At 37.3% G+C, this 25441-nt stretch overlaps 2 protein-coding genes across 12 annotated transcripts in view; one reads left to right on the top strand and one right to left on the bottom strand.

Annotated features, from left to right (window-relative positions):
- The window catches only part of SPATA9 (spermatogenesis associated 9), a 73156-nt gene extending 48219 nt beyond the window's left edge, over positions 1 to 24937 (top strand). For 4 of the 9 annotated variants that reach the window (XM_033853039.2, XM_033853038.2, XM_033853037.2 and 1 more), the window contains 3 exons: positions 8460 to 8687; positions 19270 to 19365; positions 24431 to 24918. In XM_033853039.2, coding sequence (XP_033708930.1) covers positions 8496 to 8687; positions 19270 to 19365; positions 24431 to 24718 — 576 coding nt within the window. In that variant the 5' untranslated portion in view covers positions 8460 to 8495 and the 3' untranslated portion in view covers positions 24719 to 24918. Of the gene's footprint in view, positions 1 to 8446; positions 8688 to 19269; positions 19366 to 24430 lie in introns of all 9 variants that reach the window. The other 5 variants (XM_073802333.1, XM_004317390.4, XM_033853035.2 and 2 more) reach the window with 5 other exon arrangements.
- The window catches only part of RFESD (Rieske Fe-S domain containing), a 38733-nt gene that overhangs the window by 3409 nt on the left and 9883 nt on the right, over positions 1 to 25441 (bottom strand). The gene's annotated exons all lie outside the window — the stretch shown is intronic.

Genomic DNA, 25441 nt, shown 5'->3' with positions numbered 1-25441 from the left:
TTTCTAATTTAATATTTGTTATATTTTTCCAATATATATCTATACTAACTTGTTATATTTTTCTGATATTTTTCATTCATTCACTGAAATGAATATATTTATAGAGCACCCATTATGTACCAGACACTATTCTAGGCCCTGGGGAAAGATCAGTGAGCCAGATGGATATAGAACACTGCTGCCGTAAAACTTATGTCCTAAAAAACCCCAAACTTATATCCTAGTCAAATAGAAAACCAATAAACAAGGAAAATAAACTACAGATTATATTAATGGTAGGTCTTAAGGGGAAGAAAGCACATAGCAGAGAAAGGATATGAAGTAGGGGTAGGGATAAGGAGAACAATTGATGGGAAAGGTAAGACCAAGAGAGTCTTAGTGAGAAAGTGATTCTTGAATTAAGACTTAAAGGAAGTATCCACCTCCTAGAGTAATGAAAATAAAAACAAAAATAAACAAATGGGATCTAATTAACACATTATTGACCCAGGGGATTTTTGCAGAAACTAACGCCTGTGGCCGTAATACGTCTCGTCAAAAATGTGTTAAACTTAAAAACTTTTGCACAGCAAAGGAAACCATAAACAAAACAAAACCCTCAGACTGGGAGAAAATATTTGCAAATGAAGCAACCGACAAGGGATTAATCTCCAAAATATACAAATAGCTCATGTAGCTCAATATCAAAAAAACAAATAACCCAATCAAAAAAGGGGGGAAGATCTAAATAGACATTTCTCCAAAGATGACATACAGATGGCCAAGAAGCACATGGAAAGATGTTCAGCATCGCTAATTATTAGAAAAACGCAAGTGAAAACTACAATGAGGTATCACCTCACACCAGTCAAAAAAATCTACAAACAACAAATGCTGGAGAGGGTGTGGAGAAAAGGGAACCCTCCTACAGTGTTGGTGGGAATGTAAACTGGTGCAGCCACTATGGAGAACAGTATGGAGGCTCCTTTAAAATCAAAAAATAGAACTACCATATGACCCAGCAATCCCACTCCTGGGCATATACCCAGAGAAAATCATAATACAAAAAGATACATGCACCCCATTGTTCATTGCAGCACTATCTACAATAGCCAGGACATGAAAGCAACCTATGTCCATCAACAGAGGAATGGATAAAGAAGATGTGATACATATATACCACATGGAATATTACTTAGCAATAAAAAAAGAACAAAATAATGCCATCTGCAGCAACATGGATGGACGTAGAGATTGTCATACTGAGTGAAGTAAGTCAGACACAGAAAGAGAAATATATGATATTGCTTATATGTGGAATCTAAAATAAAGGGGGAGTACAATTGAACTTACTTACAAAAATAGAAGTAGAGTCATGGATATAGAAAACAAACTTATGGTTACCAGGGGATAAGGGAGGGAGGAGGGATAAATTGTGAGATTGGGACTGACATATACACATTACTAAATATAAAATAGATAACTAATAGGAACCTACTGTATAGCACAGGGAACTCTACTCAATACTTTATAATGGCCTATATGGAACAAGAATCTAAAAAAAAAAAGAGTGGATATATGTATATGTATAACTGATTCACTTTGTACACCTGAAACTAATACATTATAAATCAACTATATTCCAATAAAAATTTAAAAAAGAAAAAGACTTGAAGGAAGTGAGGGAGCAAACCTTGGCGTCCTTGAGAATCAAATGGCATAGTTAGTTCAAAGTCCCTGAGATGGGAGTATACCTAACAAGTTCAATAAATAATGAAGGAGGAAAAGGGAGAGAAAAAGACTGTGAGGCCAGGGAGGTAAAGAAGAGGCAGCCTTTGTAGGACCTTGTAGACCATTGTATGTACTTTGGCTTTTACACTGAGTGCACCAGGAGGCCACTGAAGTGGTTGAGCAGAAAAGCAAGATCTGATGTGATCTAATTTTTAATTGTGTCTCTTTGGCTGATGTGTTGAGGAACAGAATGAAAGTAGGGAAGGGTGGAAGCAGGGAGGCCATTGATGAGGCTAATTTTCAAGTCTGGAGACGAGATGACAGTGGTATATAAATAAAGTGGACTGAGTGTTGGTACTGGGGCTAGTGAGGAGTGGTCAAATTCTGGGACTATTCAGAGAAAGAACTGAATAAGATTTGCTGACCGGCTGGTTTTATAGATGTACGGTAGTAAAAAGCTGATGTTACTAGAAATTGGAGTTCAGCATTAAAACTGCTGATGATAGAAAAATGGGCATGGCTCTGGAAAAAAGAAAAGTAATGGGGAAAGCAGGATATATATTCAAAGAATGGAGCTCAAATAGAGAAATATGGAGCAGGATTCTTGAATAAATCTGATTAAATGATGCTAAGTTTGTTTTGGCAAATGGTCTTTAAGTACCTTTGTTTATCTCTGAGGTGTTGGTGGTGGTTGGGAGTTGGACTTTCTTTTCTGACATTTGCTGATATGCTCAGATGATGAACATATGACAAAAAATATCATCTGAATTTGCACACTTTGCCACTGACTCCAGGATGTTTAGGCCAAGGGTCAAAAAATTAAAAAGGGAAAAAGAAGGAAATGAGGACTTCTTAATTTCAGTTCAACATTTAAATTTACACATATGGTTTGGTAGGAAAATACATAGCATAGAGAGTAGACAAAAAGGAAAAGCTGGTACCTCAGAGGGGAAAAACCTTTTATTTAAAAATTTTCTGTTAGAGCTAATTTAAAAAAATAACTCATTGAAAGTAAGAGTGAATTGGAACCATCATCATAAACTGGTGACTGTTTATTTTAAAAAGAAGAACGGGCTTCCCTGGTGGCGCAGTGGTTGAGGGTCCGCCTGCCGATGCGGGGGACACGGGTTCGTGCCCCGGTCCGGGAGGATCCCGCGTGCTGCGGAGCGGCTGGGCCCGTGAGCCGTGTCCGCTGGGCCTGCGCGTCCGGAGCCTGTACTCCGCGATGGGAGAGGCCACAACAGTGAGAGGCCCACAAACCCCTAAAAAAAAAAAAAAAAAAAAAAAAAAAAGAAGAACGTCTCCTTCTGCATCTTAAGGAATGTAAGTAGCCTTTCCCTGCTGTCACCTTTGTATTCCCAGAGCCACGAAGAACCATTGATCATGCACCCCCAAGCCCAGATTTGGTTTCTAATATACTATTCTTAAAAGCAATAATGGTCTTCTTGGGAACAAATTTATTTCATGTTTTGTGGCAGGGAAAATAAAAGGGGTCAGAAACATATTTTGTTGTTAGAAATAATTCTTTCAGTTATCTAGGAAAGTATCAAAAAAGGCAGGCATTTTAAAAGGGAAATGCAGTCGTCATATTGTAACCATTTAAGCATTAAAGGGAAACAAAAATATTAATTAGGAACAAGTTGAGTCTGTAAACTCACGAGGATACTAAAATGAGAAAGATAACACAAAATGCGCTAAAGCATTATTATAATGCACTCGAATTTTTAAAAATATTGTCTATAATAAATGCTGTATTTTGGTGAACACATTATATGAACCTTGCAGGAGAATTTTTATTAATAGATTATTTATTACAAATAGGCTTATTTTTCTACAGAGATAAAAATTTAGAATTTCTGAAAGAGAGGAAAGTTGAATGGATCAATCTAGTATAATGTTTGGGGGAATGCATCAATACTGGTTAATAGAAATACATGTGTAAAGTCAGTGAATCCAAGCCAACACGTACAGATCACGAAGATTTTGTGAAGGAACTCACAAAATCAGAAGAGGGAAACTACAGAATGTTGTTTTGCAACTGAAGAAATGAAGGGTCCCTAAAACACTGAATGACCACATAGGCAAGGTTTCACTAAAGGTGGAACTGCACATATCCAACTCCTGTTTGCCCTGGCAATGTGGTCCTCACCTCTGGTTACAAATTATAATGAGAGAAAACACAGTACTGTTGGCCCTTGGTATCCAGGGATTCAACCAACCTGTGATTGAAAAAAATTCCAGAAAGTTCCAAAAAGCAAAACTTAAGTTTGTTGATTTACATAGCACTTACATTGTATGAGAGTTTATAAGTAATCTAGAGATGATTTAAAGAATAAAGGAGGATATGCATAGGCTATATGCAAATACTATGCCATTTTATATAAAGAACTTAAGCATCCACGGATTTTGGTATCTTCAGGGGTTCTGGAACTAACTAATCCACATGGGATGCCTAGGGACAACTGTAAATTGTAATCAGAGGTAAAACCAAACTTATTCCAGCTGCTCCACCTTGAGGAGGAGTTAGGAGGAAGAGTCAGTGCAGCAAAGCATAACGTCACAAGAGAAATTGAATCTGTATGTGCAGGAACTTTGGATACTGCAGACAATGTGGTTTCTCTTCAAGGTGTGCATGCAACCAGCTTAGATAATATCAAGTGATGGCACCTGTGTGTTCTTTTCACTTGTTCTACCTACCATGTAACTGCTTGTAAGCATTGCTCTAAAGTGGCTTGAAATTATAGCAACTGTAGCAGCCCACAACTTAGTTCATCCTCTACTGTTCTACTGACGAGGAGGGTTGAGACCACAGGTGGGCTACTGGGACTTTTTTGCTGAAGTTAATAGATTAAGCCACGGTAGGACACCAGGTGTTGCAAAAGTACATCTTCATTGACAGGCTAGAACAGCTTTTGGTTATCTCCACTGACAAATGCTGAAGAGTAAGAGAAGTACTGAACTTTGATGACAAAAACAGCACTAATAAAATTATGACTTCAGGATAAAAGTTGAGGCATTTACAATAAATATACAGCATGTTAGCTCTTAACAAAATATATGATGCTTATTGTAGACAAGAAAATCCAAAATATGTTTTGCACTTATATATTTGTACTCAATAATTAAATGAGATTCAAAGTTGTTTCTTTGTGTTATTAACCAACTCTTTCCCCCAAGTTATGTACTGAAAAGCCAGAATAGCTCATAAAATTACTTAAATGAATAATGGAAATTATACTTGTCTGTTGCCTGGAATGCAGTCTAACCTGTGGTTCACTTTCTGCTAGAACAGAGAAAGAACTACATGTCCTGTGTTTTAGAAATGCCAGAAATTTTTCCTGTCAGAGTGCTCATAGAAGATTTGAAGTTTTCAGAACTACAAGTTTTGTAAGCTTGTGGATTAGTATATAGGGTTTTTGTTTCATTTTTCTTTAAACAGTACAATGCAGTGTGTATATATGCTATATTTTAACATTAAAAAATTTAAAGTAAATTGTACATTATGATTATGTATATATGCTATATTTTATATACGAGGCTGCCCACTCTCACCACTTTTATTCAATGTAGTTTTGGAAGTCCTAGCCACAGCTACCAGAGAAGGAAAAAAAATCAAAGGAATCCAAATTGGAAAGGAAGAACTAAAACTGTCACTGTTTGCAGATGACATGATACTGTACATAGAAAATCCTAAAGGCGCCACCAGAAAACTACTAGAGCTCATCAATGAATTTGGTAAAGTTGCAGGATACAAAAGTAATATTTAAAAATCTGTTGCATTTCTATACACTAACAACAGACTATCAGAAAGAGAAGTTAAGGAAACAATCCCATTTACCATTGCATCAAAAAGAATAAAATACCTAGGAATAAACCTACCTGTGGAGGCAAAAGACCTGTACTTGGAAAATTATAAGACACTAATGAAAGAAATTGAAGACACACAAACAGATGGAGAGATATACCATATTCTTGGATTGGAAGAATTAGTATTGTTAAAATGACCATACCACCCAAGGCAATCTGCAGATTCAGTGCAATGCGTATCAAAGTATCAATGGCATTTTTCACAGAACTAGAACAAATAATTTTAAAATTTATATGGAAACACAGAAGACCCCAAATAGCCAAAGCAATCTTGATAAAGAAGAACAGACTGGAGGAATCAGGCTCCTGGACTTCAGATTATACTACAAAGCTATACTAATCAAAACAGTATGGTACTGGCACAAAAACAGACACATTGATCAATGGAATGGAATAGAGAGCCCAGAAATAAACCCACACACTTATGGTTAATTAATCTGTGACAAAGGAGGCAAGAATATACAATGGAGAAAAGACAGTCTCTTCAATAAGCTGTGCTGGGAAAACTGAACAGCTACTTGTAAAAGAATTAAATTAGAATGTTCTCTAGCACCACATACAAAAATAAACTCAGAATGGATTAAAGACCTAAATGTAAGACTGGATACTATAAAATTCCTGGAGGAAAACATAGGCAGAACACTCTTTGACATAAATAGCAGCAATATTTTTTTTGATCCATCTCCTAAAAAGCAAAAATAAACAAATGGGACCTAATTAAACTTAAAATCTTTTGCACAGCAAAGGAAACCGTTGACTAAACAAAAAGACAACCTACTGAATGGGAGAAGATATTTGCAAATGATATGACTGGTAAGGGGTAATGTCCAACATATATAAACAGCTCATACAACTCAACATTTAAAAATCCAACAACCTGCTTAAAAAATTGGCAGAAGAACTGAACAGACATTTTTCTGAAGAGGAAATGCAGATTGCCAACAGGCATATGAAAAGATGCTCAACATTGCTAATCATCAGGGAAATGCAAATCAGAACCACAATGAGATATCATATCACACCTGTCAGAATGACTATCATCAAAAAGAACACAAATAAATGTTAGTGAGGGTGTGGAGAAAAAGGAACCCTCCTACACTGTGGTTGGGAATGTAAATTGGTGTAGCCACTAAGGAAAACAGTATGGAGATTTCTCAAAGAAAACTAAAAATAGAACTATCATATGACCCAGCAATCAGACTCCTGCGTATATATCCAAAAAACCAAAAACACCAATTCGAAAAGATACATGCACCCCAATGTTCATAGCAACATTATTTACAATTGCCAAGATATGGAAGCAACCTAAGTGTCCATCAACAGATGAATGGATAAAGAAGATGTGGTGTATATATACAATGGAATATTAGCCATAAAAAAGAATGAAATTTTGCAATTTGCAGCAAAATGGGTGGACTTGGAGGGCATTAAAATGAAATAAGTCAGACAGAGAAAGACAAATACTGTATGTTATCACTTATATGTGGAATCTAAAAAATACAACAAACTAGTGAATAAAACAAAAAAGAAGCAGACTCACAGATATAGAGAATGACCTAGTGGTTACCAGTGGGGAGAGGGAAGGGGGGGTTACATAAGGTTAGGGGATTGGAAAAAAGGGGTTATTATGGGATTATATGAAATCGGGTATGTTAAACTTCTGAAAATTGTAAAGCACTGTAGAATTTAAAGAACTTTTCATTCAATTAAAAAAAAAACAGATGTCTCAAGTTAATGAATTTAGCACTTTTCTATGTATGGGAAGAAGCAAGAGTCTGGGATCGTTAAAATCATTCCTTTGATATGCACCTTAACTAATAAAAATTTTTTTAAGTAAATTGTACATTATGTATTATGTATATATGCTATATTTTATCGTTTTAAAGTAAGCTGGGAAACTATTTGTAACAGTTTTGAATAAGAATTATTATTTGAACAATTCAAACACTGAATGATATTTGAATACAAATTGTTTACTTTTGGGACTTCCCTGGTGGTGCAGTGGTTAAGGCTCTGAGCTCCCAGTGCAGGGGGCCAGGGTTTGATCCCTGGTCAGGGAACTAGATCCCACATTCATGCTGCAACTAAGAGTTCGCATGCCACAACTAAGGAGCCCATGTGCCTCAACTGAGGAGCCAGAGAGCTGCAACTAAGTAGCCTGTGAGCCACAACTAAGGAGCCCATGTGCCACAACTAAGGAGCCCACCTGCACAACTAAGATCCAGTGCAACCAAATAAATAAATATTTTTTTAAAAGATTGTTTACTTTTGAAAGAGCTCTTTTAAAAAAAATAAAACAGATAAATCCAGAGAAAAATGAAAAATTTATATCTTTAGGCTACTAACTTAATTCTGGATATTTATCCTAAGGAAAAAATCATATATTCATATAAATATTTAAATACCTGGGGTGGGGCCAATGAATTGTAAGGAGGGTGGGAGCTAATTATTGGACCCTTAGTATCAGGCACAGTGTACAGTTATGTGGTACTTGTCTCGGCCTGAAGTAGATTTTAAAAATGCACTGGAAACAAATGGGTGGTTGCTGGTAGGGTGAGGGGGAATGGAGGGAGGGAGCAGTGTGAGTGAAACAGGTGAAGGGGATTAAGAGGTACAAATCTCCAGTTCTATAATAAGTAATGGGAATGCAATATACAGCATAAGGAAGATGATCAATAATATTGTAATAACTTTGTATGGAGACAGATGGTTACTAGACTTGTGATATTCATTTCATACTGTTTGCAAATGCCAAATTATATAGTATACCTGAGACTAACAGTACTGTACATCAACTATATTTCAAATAAAAAAAATTTTAATAAATAAATACTGCACTGGAGAATCACACATCAGTCACTTTTCAAAGGCTTATTTTCCAGAAAAGAGAACCCGTGCAAAAAACATCCAAAATCAGAATGGCTGTTGCTTTAGCCAAGATCAATGGAGGAACATTAATTCGAGGATTAAACGGCATATCCAGATCCTCCAAATCAGTTGCCAGACTTCTGCAGCCTCAGCTTGCTTGCAGACTTTTAGAGTTAAGGGACGTATCTCATCGTCTGCTCAAGGAAGTTAATGCACCAAAGCAACCCCTATATAACATGCAGGTAAGTAAATATTGCATTTGCACAGGCTATGGATCTTTTTTTAGGAAGTATTTTGAAATTGTAAGATTTGGAAAATGAAAATGTAGCACATTTGGTTGTCCTAGATGTAAAACAAGAATAGTTGGATAAGAGAAATAAATAGATGGGCCTTTTTTCAGTATAGTATATTCTCTTGTTTAAATAAATGTGAAAAAGGAAGTAATGCAGACTTTTTTCTCCCTTTTTATTTGATTGAACTAAATGAAACTATCAATTTCAAATGGTTCAACCTAAATATAAGCATGCAAATTACCACCAATGTCAAATCTGAAAGAAATTCTACAACAAGCCTTAAAAATGATTGTGCTTTGTGTCCTTTTCCCCATAACCTTGTTATGTTTCCAAGATAATCTTTGACATAACATATTGAGTATATTTAGCTATAAACTCATTTCGATAGACCTGTCAGTGTCCAGGTCTATTTCAAATATGTGTTCTATGTTGTTTTATTGAGGTCCTATTATATTTTGTCAAAGTTTTTCAGGACCAGTTTCTTTTTTTCTGAACTTTATGGCACAGAACTCTGGGTTTTTCAATCTGGGCATTATTCAAAGCATTCCTTTGTTGAAGGGAGAGTTAAGCCAGAAAGGAGATGTATTAGTTCTTGTACTCGAACAATCCAGAGTTGAGAACGTTTCAGGCATAGCTGGATATAGGTACTCAAATGATACCTTCAGGATCCTGTTTCTCTCTTTTACTGATCTCTTGGCTCTGCTATCTCTGTGTTGACTCCATTCATAGACTGACTTTCCCCTCGTGGTCACAAGATGATTTGCAATTGTTCCCAGGCTACATCCTTCCAGGTTCAATTACAGCAGAAAAGAATGAGTCCTTGACCCAGCATTCCTGGCCAAGTCCTGAGGTTCACTCTAAGAGAATGGCTTACCTCTAAACCAGGGAAATGGGGGTGCATTGATTGGCCTAGGACTTGATTACCTGCTTCATTTCTAGAGTAGGGGTTGGAGCCCCATCCAGACAACATGACTTAAGAATGGGGAAAGGATGAATCCTCAAACAAAAATCTGTGTTGTTTTAAGAATATGAGAAAATAGATGATGGGTCACTAAAATAAATGAAATATTCAGTATATAGGAATCTGTTTTTAATCAAAGATTTTGACATTTCCAGAAATCATCAGATATTTCAATTATGAGTTGCCTGAGACAACATTTATAAAAGGCACCTTTATAATACCTGATGTTTGAGAAAGTAAAAAATGGTTTCTGTTTGTTAACCATTGGAATTCTGAGCACTATTAAGGCTTATCCCTGTATCTTTAGATCATCAAAAAGAAACATAGCTGAACTGTATTATTTTGAATTCCCAATGAAATGTCTTTCTGAATCTAATGTTTTGCCTTGCTGTTTCTTTCCTTGCATTGTTAGACCCATAGTTTTCATAGAGAGTTGATGTAAGAAGTGTCCTTTGAAGAATATTTCTGTATTTATTATGAAATTATGTTTAAAGACACTGTCCATTATTGTTATTCAGAGTCTTTCTTTTTTCTCCTCTTTGCTAAGTTAAAACTGTGAAGGAGCTGAGATTTTACACTATTTATGAGCTAACAAGTTAGTTTGCCACAGTTATAGAAATACACAGGCACACACACTGACAGAAGAGACAAGCAAAAGTAGCAGCCAGAGCAGTATCTTGTGTCAGTTCCCACAGGGCAATGTGGTGACAGCCGGATGTTAACTATGCGTGTAGTAAGTTGCATTGCAGGAGAGGAACCTTGAAATCAGGAGACTCATCTTTTTATAGGGATCCTGGCACATCTGCCCAGCATCCAAGAGAGAAGCGGGGGTGGGGGGGAGGGAGAGGGGGAGAGAGAGAGAGAGAGAGAGAGAGAAGAGAGGAGAGAGAGAGAGAGAGAGGAGAGAGAAAGAGAAACAAATGTTTCTGGAGGGTAAGGAGAAGGTTTTATCTTTAGTGCCCTGTGACATATCTTGGGAAGTACATCTCTAGATCTCTCCAAAGGAATATACTTTCTCTAGCTTACAAAGCTGTTTGCTATTCATCCATATCAGAAGGCCCAATCTGCACAGCTGGGGGTCCCCAACCCAGTTGGGGACCGGGCTGCACAGCAGGAGGTGAGCGGCGGGTGAGCAAGCGAAGCCTCATCTGTATTTACAGCCGCTCCCCATTGCTCGCATTACCACCTGAGCTCTGCCTCCTGTCAGATCAGTGGCGGCATTAGATTCTCATAGGAGCGTGAACCCTACTGTGGACTGCGCATACGAGGGATTTAAGGTGCGTGCTCCTTATGAGAATCTAATGCCTGATGATCTGAGGTGGAGCTGAGGAGGTGTTGCCAGTGCTGGCAGTGGCTGCAAATAACAGATTATCATTAGCAGAGAGGTTTGACTGCACAGAGACCATAATAAATCAGTTGCTTGTTGATTCATTTCAAAACCCTATCAATGGGGCTTCCCTGGTGGCGCAGTGGTTAAGAATCTGCCTGCCAATGCAGGGGCACAGGTTCGAGCCCTGGTCCAGGAAGATACCACATGCCGCAGAGCAACTAAGTCCGTGAGCCACAACTACGGGAGCCTGTGCTCCCGTAGAAAAGCCACCACAGTGAGAAGCCTGCACACTGCAATGAAGAGTAGCCCCTGCTCACCACAACTAGAGAAAGCCCGAGTGCAGCAATGAAGACCCAACGCAGCAAAAAATAAAATAAATAAATTAAACAAACCAAAAACCCTATCAGTGAGTGGCAAGTGAAAACAAGCTCAGGGCTCCCACTGATTCTGCATTGTGGTGAGTTGTATAATTATTTCATTATATATTACAATGTAATAATAATAGAAATAAAGTGCACAATAAATGTAATGCACTTGAATCATCCGGAAGCCATCGGCACCCACCCCTGGTCCATGGAAAAATTGTCTTCCACGAAACCAGTCCCTGGTGCTGAAAAGGTTGGGGACTGCTGCTGTATAGGAATGAGAGATATCTATGGAGGATTGTCTCACAATACTCATGAAAGTTCAGTGGCAGGAAGATAATCTCCCTTTCCAGTGGAATCTGTTTCCTTCTATCCAATAATGAGAACTAAAAAACACAATGTGCTTGCCTTTTGCCTTGCCTGACAGTGAGTTTCCATAGGTGAAGTTAGAGCTCATTTGTGATAACTTATTCCAGGAAATGAGATGAAGGAACCAGGTTGAGGGACTAAGTGATTTGTCCAGGGTCCATATACTGTCTCTTTTGACATCAATACAGAACCAACACCTATGAAATATCTTCTCCTTTGCTCTTGTTCTAATTGTCTTAGGAGCTAGCTTTAATTTTTAAAATTCTTATCAATAAAATATTTCAAAATATATAAAAAATAGTTTATCAGAAGTCCCACCCAAATTTAAACTGGTAGTAATATTTTGCCATATTGCCTTTAGATATCTGTTTTATAAAAAGAAATATAATTAACCATGCTCCGATCCCTTCCTTTTTTTGTCTACCAAAGGTAATCATTATCCTGAAGTTGATGTAAGCATTTTCATGCATGTTTTATATTTTAACTACATTTGTATACATCTATCATCCTATGCATATTTAAAATTTATATAAATGATATGATACTGTACTTACTCTTCTGAAACTTCCTTTTTCACTCAACATTTTTGATATATATAGCTATGGTTCTATGGTTTATTACTTTAACTTCTTTGTGGTATTCCATTATAAGAAAAAGTAATCCACAGTTTATCTGTTACTGAACAGATGGACAATTTAGTTTCCAAAATTTTTGTATTACAAACAGTGCTTCACTGAACACTCTTGTAAATGACTCCTCGTCCATATGTATGAGACATTTCTCCAGGTATATATCTACAAGGGGGATTGCTGGGTCATGAGGGATACACATCTTCAGTTTTGGTTTTTTTTGCGGTACGCGGGCCTCTCACTGTGTGGCCTCTCTCGTTGCAGAGCACAGGCTCCAGACACGCAGGCTCAGCGGCCATGGCTCACGGGCCTAGCCGCTCCGCGGCATGTGGGATCTTCCAGGTTCGGGGCACGAACCTGTGTCCTGTGCATCGGCAGGCGGACTCTCAACCACTGCGCCATCAGGGAAGCCCCACATCTTCAGTTTTATTAGCTGCTGTCAAAATGCTTTTTGGAATGGGTACATATTCTTGGGAGCCTTTGTGATTTTTGAATTTGAGGATAATTTCAATTCTGGAAAACTCTTAGCCATTGTTTCTTCGAGTATTGCCTCTTTCTCATTTTATCTAATCTCATCTGCTGGAATGCCTACTAAACATACTTAGGACCTTCTCATTTTATTCTTTATGTCCACTTACCTTCTTCATATTTTCCTTTTCTCTATCTCTTTTTGATACATCCTGAATAACTTCCTCTGATCTGTCTTCCAGTTAACCAGCTCTCTCCAGCTGTATCTAATATGCTCTTTTATTTATTAAATGTATTTTAAATTTCAAACATTATATTATCTCTAGAAATTCTATTTGGTGTTTTCCCCCAAATTTCCACTTCTTTCAAAGTGTCCTTTCATAGGTTTATTTCTTTTTAAAAATCTATTTTAAAAATACTAATTTATGGTCTTTTAAAATATTATTCTTCGAGATTTTGGGGGGATGCTAATCTTTCTGACTATTGTGATCTATATTGTGTCTCCTCATTATTTCTTTGTTTTTTTTTAAAGTTTTTCTCCAATAAGGATTTTTAAAAAATAGAAATCCCTTCTGGCCTTGGTAGTAGAACTGTTCCTCTAGAGGATTTTGCTTGTGCTCTGGAGATATCAGTCCCTGGTGGAGACCAGCTTCCTCACCTTCTTTTTGAACTGGTGGGTGCAGTTTTTCTATTCCCCCTTTCACTGCAATTGCAGCTCTGCAAAGGCCTGATCCTCACCTCATGTGCATCCAAGTCTCATCTCCAGGATCTTTATTAAAACTCAAGCCCCCAGCCATTATTTCAGGATCCAGTAGCAACCCCAGTGTTCCTGGGACATAATCTCACACGCTTACTGCTTGGCTTTTAGTTCCCTCTTCTTTCCTGGCATAGGAGGACTTCTTCCTTCCTTCCTCTCCCCTCCCTCCCTCCCTCCCTTCTTTCTTTCCTTCCACTTTTTGTGAACTCAGTCTTGTATTAAATTTTTGGAGTTTGATTTTATATAGAATTTCTAGATTTTTTTATGTGAGAGGTTCCCCACTAGCTCAGTCTGCCACGTTACTGGAACTAGATGTCCTTCAGCTTTACTTCTTAATATCTTTTACAAGTTATAAGATGGTTAAATTTCTTCTTGGAAGTAAATGAGGTGTAATTCTACTTTTTCATTCACTTGGTAAACATTATTTTTATTGAAAACCTGACATATAAAATCAAGAGTTTAGGTACTAGGGATTCATAGATGTCCCATGGACTCTAGGGATGATAGGCAAGTAAGCAATGTCAGTAGAGTGTACTGAGTGCATGATTAAAGTGTGCAAAGTGTACTATGGAAGCATCAACAAGGAGCGTATAATTCCTAAGTGTAATCAGTGTAGGCTTTCTAGAAGATGATACTGGATCTGAGACTTGAAGGAAGGGAAATTAGCCCAGTGAAGAAGTAGGAGAATCATTCAAGGAAGCGAACAGTGTATATTAAGAAGCTGAGGCAAGAGAGAGCATGACTTATGTAGGAAATGTAAGTAGTTCCATATGGCTGAAGCGTGATAAGTGGGAACAGTCCCAAGTCAGAGCTTCTGGGGTCCTTGAGGGTTAGGAGTGAGGAAGAAGCTTTTCTTGGGCAATATGTATTAGCTAGGTGAAGATTCAGGATTGCCACTGAAAGGAACCTAAGTTGTAGCAAGGAAGAAAACAAAATAGCTCAAATGTAAAGTCTCAGTGAGGAAAGATACAAAAGTATGAATAGTGAAGATAATGGCCTGGAGAATTAAAAGAACAACAGAGTAATATATGAGGTGTGGTGGAGGTCAGTGAATTGGTCTGTGAATGGAATGTATCCATGGTGCCAGAGTGTGCTGAGAGGTAAGTGGCACAGCACAGAGTTCAGCTTACCTGGAGTAGATTCCAGCATGAATTACTTCAAGAATTGTCAGGCTGGGGCTTCCCTGGTGGCGCAGTGGTTGAGAATCCGCCTGCCAATGCAGGGGACACCGGTTCAATCCCTGGTCCGGGAAGATCCCACATGCCGCAGAGCAACTAAGCCCGTGTGCCACAACTACTGAGCCTGCGTGCCACAATTACTGAAGCCTGCGTGCCTAGAGTCCGTGCTCTTCAACGAGAGAAGCTACTGCGATGAGAAGCCTGCGCACCGCAAAGAAGAGTAGCCCCCGCTCACTGCAACTAGAGAAAGCCTGCGCACAGCAACAAAGACCCAGCGCAGCCAAAAATAAATAAATAAAATTTAAAAATTAAAAAAAAAAAGAATTGTCAGGCTGCCTGTGTCAAGATGGAACTTTGTGCGTGTAGAAATACAAGGAGTGAAATATGGAATTCCTATGCCAGGGGATATGCTTTGTGGCTGCATGGAGGGCATCACTTTAGAAAGGTATGCAGCCTAGTTAACCTATCAGAAGCAAAGTTTTAAAGATCCTCTTCATGTGCTCTGTCTCATCACTGATCTGAGGATGATGAATGATGGAAGATGCATTTCTACCTTAAACGGTTCTACCAGAACTCTGCTGGCTATCATGTAGCTTGGAATGCCAGTCAGGCAGATTACTTCCCTCAAGAACTCGAAATAGAGGAGCATTACTGCCTGTAACTAGGTAGTGTTTCAGCTTTTTGGTGTGGTCTGAGATGTAGCATATAGTGATGGTCTCGTCAAGATAATTAGAGTATAGACGCTGTCACAGGAGCTCTCTTGACAATCTATCCAGGCCTTTTGGTTGCATGCTCAGCTGTAGCGCATGTACTGTGTATCTTAGCATATTTAATGATATTGTGCCAAATATGAACTACCCAAAGACCCAACCAATATAAGTGACCTGAAGAGATTCCAGTGGCTTGTGACATGAGCACAGAGAGTTGGGGTCAGGGCTGTCCAACTGGCCATCTTGTTAAAAGAGGCTTTCTTTGCACCTGGCTATACGGGTGCTGAGTCAGGTTGCTCCTCAAACCTTTCCCCATTCTGCTGGGCTGAGATTATAGTAGTATACCTGCCTCTTCTACAAGGGGCCTTAGAAACGGAAAACTGAGAAGTTCCTGGTGATTTTTAAGATCCCCAGCAGCAGTACTTACAGAATGCTGCATCTGCTTAGCCTTGTAAGCTGCCTGGCTGAGCGAAGCTTGCAGCCTAGGCTTCAGTGACCTAGATAATTGCTTTGAATGCTGACTTCAGCCAAGACACGTCAGCTCCCAGACATAGTCGTTGACTTTGGCAGCCCAACGCAGGGCCACAGGACCAGGAGCTCTTTCTGTGATAGAATCTTCCTTATAGTGGCATTAGAGATGGCTATTTCTACTTTGTACAGACTCTGTGGAGTGGCATAGGCAAGAGATGGGCAAAGTAAAGAAAACTCTTAGCCTCAAAAGTGCGTGTGCCGTAAGTGGATCCCAGTGAACTTGTGCTCCCTTTTTCAGGATGAAGGTCAAAGGCTTATCTAAGTAAAGTTTCTTCCTCACCCCCACCCTCCAAGGTAGACTCCAGTTTGGGGTTTAAACTGGAAACCTCACAAATATCAGGAACTTCTGTAGCTCCTTGATGGGCTTGCCATGAGGCTATCTTGGGTGGTATAATTCAAGACCTGGGAACAAAGGACAATTCCTAGAAAGTAGAAGTCTCGGAATCTTGAAGACGTACTTTTGCAGGTTGGCCAAGAGTTTGGGACATTTGAGCTTTTATAGGACCACCTGATTAAGAGCTCATTCAACAGCACTGCTCCACAGGATGTTAATACTGGGGTAAATAAAGTCAGATAGCTTTCTTTTCTGTGGACTGCTAGGAGTATTTCCTGTCTTCACAAGTATTGTGGGTTGCTAAGCAAAGACATGATCATGTAGCTTTCCCAAACCTATAGGAAACACTATTTTCTGAACCTATAAAAGCAGTCAGTGCTTCTTCCAACACTTATTTGTGAATCACTGTTAGAGTTTTTTCCCCTATAACTCCCTTGATATCTCTCATCAAGATGGTTTTGGACTACATAAATTAAGTTGGACCTGGTAATTCTCCAACCTGCAGGTTATCTGTAAGTGGGTCTCTATTTTCTAAACAGCTTATAGTTTGCTTTTTTGTGATTTATCTCATTATTAGTGAAAATAAGATGAATATAGACATTTCTTTTATGAGACAAGGCAGTCAGAATTATGTGGGAGAAGTGGAACATGAAATAATGTGGGAGAAATTTAGTTAAAGATTGAAATATCCATGTATCTTATATGTTAATATTTCCAAATTCAAAAAAGAAATATATGGGTATAATGATATCAAGATACTTTTAACTTAAAATGCAAATAAAATTCATGTAATTATGAGGTTAAGATAAAAATTTTTGAAATAGACCAAGACAATCTAGACAAACCTTCCATTTTCCAAATTTCTCCTGTTTATCTCAGTTTTACCATACACTGTTCCTGCTCATAGCAAACCAAAATGAAACAGTGTGGTTTATAATGTGAAAAACATGTATTGCAAGTGAGTCATAAAATGGAAAAATGGGTACTTAGCCAGTAGCCACATAAATTTTGGAGGAAATATATTTTCTACAGGGCTGATTTATTACAGGAATAGCAAGTATTTATTAAAAGCATTAAAATGGTGAAAAAGTGACCCTTAGGCAACATACAGGTTCATCGCTGAGAAGCATAACATATATAAAATACATATTTATTTTGAAACTCATCAATTTTAATTACTTTTAGGTGAAGGACAAAAATCTGAAAAAGAAAGATGCAGTGAAACAGAAACAGAGTAATTTTCCCTGCATGCAAACACCACTTTTATTTTTTGTTGTTTATGGCCTACCAATTATTGACTATGGACCTTCCACTTAAACATTCATATATTCACAAACTCATGAATCTTTTACTCTACTAGGAGGCATTCTGTTGGAGTATATCTGATTTCCTTCCTGACCTCTGCTCCCTATTTATATGTTTGTCTCCTTATAGCCCAATAGTGGGATTCAATGTCAGGCTATCATTTTGATTCTTTCAGCAAGAGGGAAAGAGCAGCAGCTGCTTCATTTCATGGAAACTCTTTCCAGAAGCCAGGAACTTCTGGGAAATTTTCCAGACTGACTTATGGAAAGAGTGGGCTGAAACTGCCCCCACCTATACCTATGCGTAGGAGTTGGTATGGCCTGAAACGTAGGGAATAAAAAGGGAAACTCCCCTTCCCCCTCCCTCCTTACCCCACCATCTCTTAGCTACTAGGCTAGATAGTATTCTTGGCTTCGGCATCCCATAAATCACTTGAGAGAAGAAGAAAATTGTGATGGGCAGTTTTGTTCTTCATCAGTAGTGACAGCAGTAAGCAAAAACTGAGTATAGTACAACAAGAAGCACTTCGAACAGGACCTGGTACACAGTGCCATATAAATGTCTGTTCAATAAAATATTATCACGTGTTCTTCAGAAGCACCTTTTAAAAGGCTGCAATATACCATTGGGTGGATATAGCATAATTTACCGAGCCATTCTGCTATCATTGTTTCAGTTTTTCAGTGTTATAAATAACTTTTTAATGAACACATACATACTCTTCTTTCTAATTTGTGTGCATTTTTACTATGCATTTACATGATTTTAGGATACAGCCTGTACCTTTGGGGAGTTATTGAAGCCTCTGAGTGGCTTGGCTCTTACTGCAGAGGAGCATGGCTAACTGCCACTTCACTGCTGAATGGGAAGGGAGTGTTTTTCCTAATGTCATCATTTCATATCCTTATAGCTCAAGGCAACAGAGGTAGCCTATAAGAGAGTATAGGTCCCTTAATCTGAATATATTATACTAGTCCCTTAAACTGAATATATTATACTGTTATGTTGAGGCAGGGACACCTTCTAGAAGGTAGAAACATCTGAGAGACAAATTCTTTATTGGTGTAAACGTCTGCATTCCAAAAAGCATGCTGAATATGAACACAGAGTATTTCTTGAAGCTTAATGATCATCTAAGGTTAATGCCTGGCCTTCAGCATTCTCATGATTAACATTTCCAAGCAGGTCATTAATCTCCAGGAAACGCTCGGTATTTTGATTGCTGTTTGCTTAATTGAAGAGGTGAAGGATTTAGTAAAGGATGACTACATTAATTTGGACAAAGACTGTTTTTCTAACAGGCATAGCGGCACCCCCTAGTGAGCACACTTGGTAAATGTAAGAAAGTTAAAGTAATTCAGATTTTGGAAATGCAAGGTTTTTTATAGATTTGTCATAGATTTAAATTAGCAAAAGAAAGTATCTTTTTGTAAAGGAGAAAAACAATATATTTTCAGGATGTGAGAAAATTCAGAACTAAAGTAGATGACTTTATAAATATTTGAATTCTCATTTTACAATAACATTGTAAAATTTAACATTGTAACGTTGAAAATTTTTTGTTTTAATGAGAAAACTCTTTCGTTTTTTTCAGGTCAGAAACGGATCTTTGTTTGAAACCATTTCTTTCCCAGCAAAGACTGCTTTAACTAGCATAATGTATGCTTCATACGCAGCACTCATTTATTTGGTAAGTTAATAAAATTATTAGAATCTAGAAATAAATATACTTATTTTATGCAAAGATATACTGTATAAACTGTATAAACCAAGGTATTTAAATTCTCTTGTTACACAGAATAATTTTACATTAAAAAATTACATTTCTAAGGAGCCAAGTCAATCCACCAAAAACTAAGTTGCTTAGATAACTAAACTTATTTTATTTTTATAAAACGTATTACTATTTGCTCAAAACATTTTGGTTTTGCTTTCATTTAGCTACAGTTGTTTTGTTCCAGCCATTGTGCCATGGTTGGTTAAAGTTCACTATTCTGTCTTTTGAATTCCAAAAGTGTTCATTAAAAAGCATGACAAAAATATAAAGAATATTATAAATTATAAGGGTTATTTTCTTTTAATCCACTGCCATTTATACTTATCTTTAATTTTTTAAAAATGTACAACATACAAAGAGAAAAGTACACACCTTGGTGAATTTTCAGAAAATTTATTAATCTATGTGTCACACAGGTCAAGAAACAAAACATTATACCATCATGTTAGAAGACTCTTTCTTGCACCCCTCACAATCACTAACCTCTTTTTTTTTAAATTAATTAATTTTATTTATTTATTTTTGGTTGTGTTGGGTCTTTGTTGCTGCGTGCAGGCTTTCTCTAGTTGCAGTGAACAGGGGCTACTCTTCGTTGTGGTGTGCAGGCTTCTCATTGTGGTGGCTTCTTGTTGTGGTGCACAGGCTCTAGGCACGCGGGCTTCAGTAGTTGCAGCACACAGGCTCAGTAGTTGTGGCTCACGGGCTCTAGAGCGCAGGCTCAGTAGTTGTGGCGCACAGGCTTAGTTGCTCCATGGCATGTGGGATCTTCCTGGACCAGGGCTCAAACCCATGTCCCCTGCATTGGCAGGCGGATTCTCAACCACTGCACCACCAGGGAAGCCCCACTAACCTCTTCTGTAAAGGCAACCACTATTTTGACTTCTAATACCATAGTCAGTTTTGAGTTGTATATAAATGAAATCATATACTATATTTTCTTTTGTATTTGTCGTTTTGCTTAACATTATCATTGTGAGATTTGTTGCCTGTAACAGTAGTTTGTTGATTGCCATTGCTGTGTAGTATTCCATTGATTGAATATATAGCTATTTATCCATTCTATTTTTGAATATTTAGATTATTTACAACTTTGTCTATTGTGAATAATGTTGCTATGAATATTCTTGTACATATGTTTTGGTGAAATTGCTGGACTGTAGAATTTGCATATGTTCATCTCTAGCAGATATTGCCAAAGTTTTCCAAAATGGTTTTAACAATTCATCCTGGCAGATTATTAATCCTAGTTGCCCTGTATCATCACTGACACTTGGTATTGTCAATCTTTTCCAGTATAGCCGTTCTTGTGGGTATGTAGTTCTATCACATTGTGGTTTTAATCTGCATTTTCTTGATTGTTAATGAGATTGAATACTTTTATACAGTAATTGGACATTTGGATATCCTCTTCTGTTAATTTCTGTTAGTCTCTTCTCATTTTCCTCCTTGGGGTTGTCCATCGTTTTATTATCAAATTGTACTTTTAACTATATTACTAGAACAAGCCCTTTTTTGGCTGAATATGGGCAGAGTTATTTTGTGACTAGCCTTTCACTTTCAGCAATGTCTTTTAAAACAGAAGTTCTTAATTTTAATGTAGTCCAATTTATTAATCTTTATGTTAAGTGCTTTTTATGTCTTAATTAGGGAATCTTGACGTACATCCTAGGTCCTGAAACTACTCCCTCTGATATATCCTGGGAGCTTTGTTATTTTGCCTTTCACTTTTAGATTACATCTGGAATTGGTATGAGGTAAGGGTAAAATTTTTCCTCCATTGGTATCCAGTTGATCCAACTCAATTTATTGGGGATAAAAAACCCTTTTCCTATTGCCCCAGAACACCTCTTTTTTTAATAAATCAAATGTCCTTAGATATGTAGGTCTGTTTATTTTCTCTTTGTTCTAGTCAGTTGATCTGTTTGTCTTCTTGCACCAATTCAACACTGTATTATTTACAGGAGTTTTACAATAAGTCTTGATAACTGGTAGAATTTCTTTTTCCAATCTATGAACATGGTGTATTCCTCTATTTATTTAGATCTTCTTTAATTTCTCTTAATAATTTTATGGCTTTTTTTGTTAGAGATCTTTTACATATTTGTTAATATTTTTGATCATATTGAAACACACAATAATAAAGATTAAAATTTCCCCATAATCCATAGATTCAGTGCAGTCCCAATTAAAATCTGAGCAGGTGTATATGTGTACATTGACTAGTTTATTCTAAAATTTATAGGGAAATGCAAATGGTAAAGAATAGCCAAGACATCCTTGAAAAAAAAACAAAGTAAAAGAACTTTTTAAACATATTTACAGTTTCAAAAACTCTGAATTTATCGAATAAAAAATGTTGCAAGTCTTTTGAATTTTTGAGAAATGCTCAGTATCTTAAATGTGAATCTCATACAGAATTGATGCAAAATACATTGCAGAAAATGGGTGGGGTGAAACAGCTATGGTGAAACTAAAACAAACTAGATTAAAACCCAAAATTTCTCTAATTTTTCAAAGGCTTTTGAGATCATCCTACATGATTTGTCATGCTATAAACTTTCTAAGTAGGTAATAGAAACCATTTTTTGGTGACCTCTGATAATTGGTCATATATGCATCCAAGACGTAGGAAAGGTCAGGGCTAGAATTACGGTTTTGAAGGCAAATAACATATATGTTGGAAGTTAGTGCCCTGTGAGTGGAACCATGCCAAGTGAAAAGAGTAGAAAGTCAACAGAAATGTGAAGAACAGCTTACATTTAAGGTGAGCTAAGAAGAAATCAATGAAGGAGACAAAGGACCAATAATTAGAAAAGTAGGAAGTGAATCAGGAGAAACACTGGCAAGGAAGTAGAGACTTAGGAAGTTGTGAGTGGTTAAGTGTCACATACAAGCAGAAAAAGTCAAGTAAAGTGCAGATCTGAAAAGTGTCCATTAGATCTAGTAGTAAAGATGTTGGAATTAACCATCTTGAGAACTGTTTCAGTGGTGTGATGGGATAAGGAAGACAGAAATAAGCAGGAAGAGTGAAGAGATGATAAAATGGAAATCATGAATGTCGGCCCTGGTGTGATGAAGAAAAGAGTGTGTGTAGCAGTCAAGAGGAACACAGAGCCAGAGTGATTTTTAATTTTTAAATTTTAGGATAGAAGATACTTCAGCATGTTACAGGTTGCAGGGGAGGAGCTAGTCAAGAATGAGAGGTTGAAGAAGCAGGGAATAATTGATAGACAAAATGGTAGAGTATAGGTTAAAAGCAAAGATAGAGAGATGCTGACCTTGGTCAAGACCCTTCATTTTCTGAGACTTGGACAGAATTGGTTAGAATGGGCACAGATAAAATGTTGTAAGTGAGGGAAGAAGAAATGTATCAAATAGGATAGGGCTTCCCAACCTTTTTTCACAGCATGGCATACATAGAAAATGATCATATTTGTGATAAATGGCTAAAGCTGTTTGCATCTGGAAGTGATGGACCTCAAGGTTTATAGCTCTAGATTTGGGTATACTCAGACACAAGTAACAAAAAATACCTGAGAATACCTTAATCAATACAGACATTTAAATACTTCTCTTAATTAGAAGTCTGGAGTTAGGCAGCTCCTGGGTTTGTACAGTGGATCTACAATGTCATCATGAACCCAGGGCCCTTCCATCTTTCTCTTTGGCTATCCTGTTCGTTGTTTTTGGTCCTTAGGTTTGTTGCCTCATGCTCAGGCCTTATATCCATATCAGTGTCCAAAGCAAGAGGGAGGAGGTAGTAGAGGCAAAAGACAGAGTCTTTTTTATATAAAAGGAGGAAGAACTCTTCCAAAAATCCTATCTTCCTCCACAGCAGACATTTTTTTTAGTTGGCCAGAACAGGGTCACATTGCCATACAGTAACACAGGGAAGTGAAGGAAAGCATCTGGTGTCCGCCCATTCTATAGTGGGAGACAGGCAAGAAAAGAGGAGGAAGGAGGTCAGGAAAAAAAAGGCTATCCAAGCCAAGGCCCTGAATCCTTTCTCTGTTACCCTCTTCAGAAAAACCTTCTAAGCATTTATAGCCTATTATGTCACCTGGGAGGCATCTCTTTGGTAAAATAAGCTAGTTTAGGTGTTTTCGTATTTTATACATTTTATTATTCTTGTTGCTTGCCTTAAATACTTGGCATCATCATCTTCATCAGTAAACTTATAGGTTTAACAGATACAGCTCTTAGTGATTCTCAGTTTTTGAAGTTATTTTTCTCTGTGTGCTTTGTTTTGACACACTAAGTACTGAATGGCATTTTTTGAGGGAAAATGGATCACAAGTTTGCTTATAAATCACTGATCCATTAACTTACTAAATTCTTACCAAAATGTTTATGCCCTTCCAATTGCATACAATTGGTACAAGCAAAGTCTAGGGGGGAAAAAGTAAAAACAAAAAACCTACTTTGAGATATTAACATGTTTGAGGACAAATTCCATCTCTCAGAAAATGTTTCAGAAAAGTTTCATTTAATTAAATCAGAGAATAAAGATGTAAAACATCTAATGAATTGGGGAAAATATAAAGCATGTCTTTATTAAAGCATACTATGTTTTAATTTTCTTTCTAGATTATGGTGTATTTATAATAAGGAATCAATCTCCTCATGTTTATCATGTGCCAGAGGTACCTGGAAGAAAGTGCTTAGATGTTTTAAAAAATATTTATTTATTTATTTGAGTGCGCCAGGTTTTAGTTGCAGCATGCAGGATCTTCGTTGCAGCATGTGGGATCTTTAGTTGCAGCATGCGGGATCTACTTCCTTGACCAGGGATGGAACCTGGGCCCCCTGCATTGGGAGCACAGAGTCTTAACCTCTGGACCACCAGGGAAGTCCCAAAAGTGCTTCTTTCTTAGAATATACAGATTGATGACTTTATGTTAAATGTTTTATTGGATTTTTATCTGTAAGTTTAGTAGCTTAAAAAGAAACCTTACTTAAAATTTTTTATTATTATTAGACAGTCTGTGTTAATGCTGTGCTGGAGAAGGTAATGACAATTTTCCAAGAAGAAGAATCCATGAGGCAAAACAGAGGGGAGAGTGAAAATCTTAGAAAAGGCTTTTCTGAGCCTGTGCTTTCTGAGCCTCTGTTTCCTGAAGGTGAAATCAAAGCAAAACCTTACAGGTCATTACCGGAGAAGCTGGAGAATATTTCAGATCGCCCCAGACTTCCTGCTAATAAGTTGAGGAATAAGATCCAGGTTTTACATTCTGTGTTTGACCCATCAACTGAAATGAATGAATGAGCAAATCTGAACTTAAATATCACTGAACAGAGCTTAAGAGTTATCTAATGACATTGCATCTGACAAAATTAGGAAACTAGTTTTCATATTCTAACTGCTCTGCTTTGAAAAAATAAAAACGGTCGGGGGGACTACTGCTAAAATGTCATCCTCAAGTATTTATATGGTGGAGAAAATAAAATGAATCGATTTAGTATATATGACTATGGATATTTTTTAATGAACCAGAAAATTGGTGGGTTAGACGCTATGCTATGGTTTATAATATGGGCATGTTTATAATATGTTTATGTTTTTATTAGAGACTCATTTAGAGTATCTCTCCAATTACTTATCTGGGAGGGGAAAAAACCCTCCCTGTTAAAATGCTACATATCTTTTTCAGAGATAATAAAAGGATATATATATTTTCTATCTACAGGCTGTATAGTTTCAGTCTGCCTATTATCAGTTATTTTAAAACTCATCTGTAAAGTTATGAAGAACTTGTAATTCATAGATGTAAATTTATAAAACAAAATATTGTTTACAAATCTGATGAGGTCTGTATATGAGAGCAGGACATGACATGACATTTTTAATTTCCACATCTAGAGGAACAAATTAAGAACCAGAAGCCAAGTCCATATTACTCATTGTTGCCACTGGATCCTGAGAAAAATGCTTGTGATTGGCCCTGCATACCAGGGTCCTGGTGTTGCCTGCAGGAGGTACTTTGGTTTC

This window comes from Tursiops truncatus, chromosome 3 (genome assembly GCF_011762595.2).
Source record: "Tursiops truncatus isolate mTurTru1 chromosome 3, mTurTru1.mat.Y, whole genome shotgun sequence".
Classification (NCBI taxonomy): Eukaryota; Metazoa; Chordata; class Mammalia; order Artiodactyla; family Delphinidae; genus Tursiops; species Tursiops truncatus.
Note: the sequence above shows the minus strand (reverse complement) of the source record. Positions and strands in the feature narration are given on the sequence as shown.